At 49.9% G+C, this 2,111-nt stretch overlaps 1 protein-coding gene across 1 annotated transcript; it reads right to left on the reverse strand.

Moving 5' to 3' along the window:
- Positions 1–879: 879 nt before the first annotated feature.
- Positions 880–1,871, reverse strand: LOC132520686 (putative monooxygenase p33MONOX). The gene has a single exon (XM_060149410.1). The coding sequence runs from the start codon at positions 1,783–1,785 to the stop codon at positions 907–909; it is 879 nt and encodes a 292-aa protein (XP_060005393.1). The 5' UTR covers positions 1,786–1,871; the 3' UTR covers positions 880–906.
- Positions 1,872–2,111: the final 240 nt, after the last annotated feature.

Raw genomic sequence — 2,111 nt, forward strand, 5'->3', positions numbered from 1 at the left:
TAGTTTCATATGAACCGCAAGACTATACTCAAACTGCAGTTGCTGCCTCCTTTAAGAAAGGTTAACATCCATTTATCTATACCAAACCAGTAGACTGAATTTTCTCCCTTAGGAAGTTTTCAACCAAAAGGGAGTTAAATTAATCTCACTTTAAAGTGCAACAAAGGATATGTAAGGCTAGTGTTTGTTCTGTGACACACAAAAGAGAAGCATCCCTCCAACAGCACTGGCCCAAGAGATACTACAGTAAGAACTGGCTGCAGGACAAAGTGATCCATGAGGTCTACCAAAAAGCAAGGAGATCCATGAGGTCTACCAAAAAGCAAGGTTTCAGCAGAAAACAGAGGGGATCCCTGCCAAGGCTGGCTCTTAACTATACCCATATCTCAAACAGATCCTGGGTCCCCATAACTGACGAGGCTGGAGCACACAGTGCCAGCATAGCCAAGAGGGCTAAAGTTGTCTAAACTAGTCAGTGAACGCCACTACGCCATGATTTGTCCATGCACACATGGATAGTGGTAAAGGAATCAAGAAGCCTTGGTTTTGGAACAACACAAACATTATTTACCTAGTAAGTAATGACCAAAGTTCTTGGGTAGAGTAAAGATACAAAAATAGGTAATGAGGTCTCCATACATCACTGCTGAGGTTTAGTCTAACTTTAAACTAAAGCAGTACAAAATGGCTTCTTCTGCACAAGGACAAACTTTGCACTAATGTTTCTCAAAAATCAGTTATGTCTCCAGCTCTAGCCTCAGTTTGAGAGAAATTTTAAAAGACAAAACAAAACTTTTCCTATGTCAGAGCCAAGGTAAAGGGGAGCTGGGCTCAAGACACCCTCTATCCAGAGTCCCTGGAACAGAAAGAGCTCTAGAAACCAGTGGGTGTGAGAACATTCAAGTCCTACGGTTTGAGATTGTGGGCCCGCAGCAGCTGTTTCTTCCCTTCTGTCACTGGGATGTCCATTTTGGGTGGCTTGAACACTGCTGGATCCTCGGCCATTCGGGTGGCCTGCATGCAGATCAGTTCCACTGGAGAAGGCTTCTGGGCTCCTTTGTAGGCCTGGATGGCAGAACCTCCGGAATCAGACTTCTGGAGGGATCTTGGTCCAAAGAGGCTCCATTTATCTGCCGAGCTTCTGTCTTTTTCCCCGCTTCCAGAATCCATGGTGCTAAGATTGGGGCCAGGTAAGGCTGTGGAAGAACCAGAAGTGAACCAGCCTCTGGGCTTCTGCTTAGGGGAAGAGTGGGAGTTACTGCTTGGGGTGGACTGGGTGGAGGCTGGCTGCTTCTCCTCTTTTGTTATCTCTCCACTCTGGAGCTTTACTTTGTGGAGTGCTTCTGCCACTCGAGGGTACTTGGGCTCCTCGGTGGTGAGGCCCTTGTGGGGTGTGTAGCCAGCATCTCTCAGCCCTGCCTGGTGCTCAAAACGCTGAATACTCTCCTGGGTCTGTTTTGTGATCAGAGACCTCATGATGACATGGGTAGCTTTAGCCTTCACCACGGGGACCTTGTCCACACCGTCAGTGGCCGATGGCAGGGCATGGGACGAGACACTGGCCTCTCCTTCCTCCACCTTGGCCAGGTGCTTATACTTGCACTCTGGAATCACTGGCTTCCAGGGGATGCTGTCCATGTCTGATGGAGGAGGAATCATGGGCGTAGGGTCCTCCAGGGCATCATCATAGCTGAATGCCCAGTGGTACGTCCCGATGGGCAGGGACATCTTGCCTAGAGGCCCCCTAGGCTCAAGGGCAGGCATTTCTGGTTGTCTCGAAGCCATTGAAAGACTGGGATCCAGGTGCTTTTTCTATACAGAATTCAGAGCTGAGTCCCTGCCACCAGTGTGAAATGATGTGAAGATTATGCCGACAGGTGTTAAAGAGGAGCATTGTCCAGCTGCTGCAAATTAGCAAAGCTGCTCGGGAAGCGTCCATCCATTCCAGAGGTTCTGTTTTTCCACCTCCGCGGAGTCGCCTGCGGCCTGAGCTCCGGTACTAAAGAGGCTCCGAGGACCCACGTCTCTCGAGAGGCTGTGGCGCATTCGTGACCCAAGCCGTGGTGTGAGCGGCGCTGTGCCCGTGGCGACACAGAATGCCCCGAGCACCA

Source organism: Lagenorhynchus albirostris, chromosome 5 (assembly GCF_949774975.1).
Source record: "Lagenorhynchus albirostris chromosome 5, mLagAlb1.1, whole genome shotgun sequence".
Classification (NCBI taxonomy): Eukaryota; Metazoa; Chordata; class Mammalia; order Artiodactyla; family Delphinidae; genus Lagenorhynchus; species Lagenorhynchus albirostris.

Bases quoted from the DNA above. Each gene is read 5' to 3' on its own strand.
- LOC132520686 (XM_060149410.1), bottom strand. From the start codon at position 1,785: ATGGCTTCGAGACAACCAGAAATGCCTGCCCTTGAGCCTAGGGGGCCT.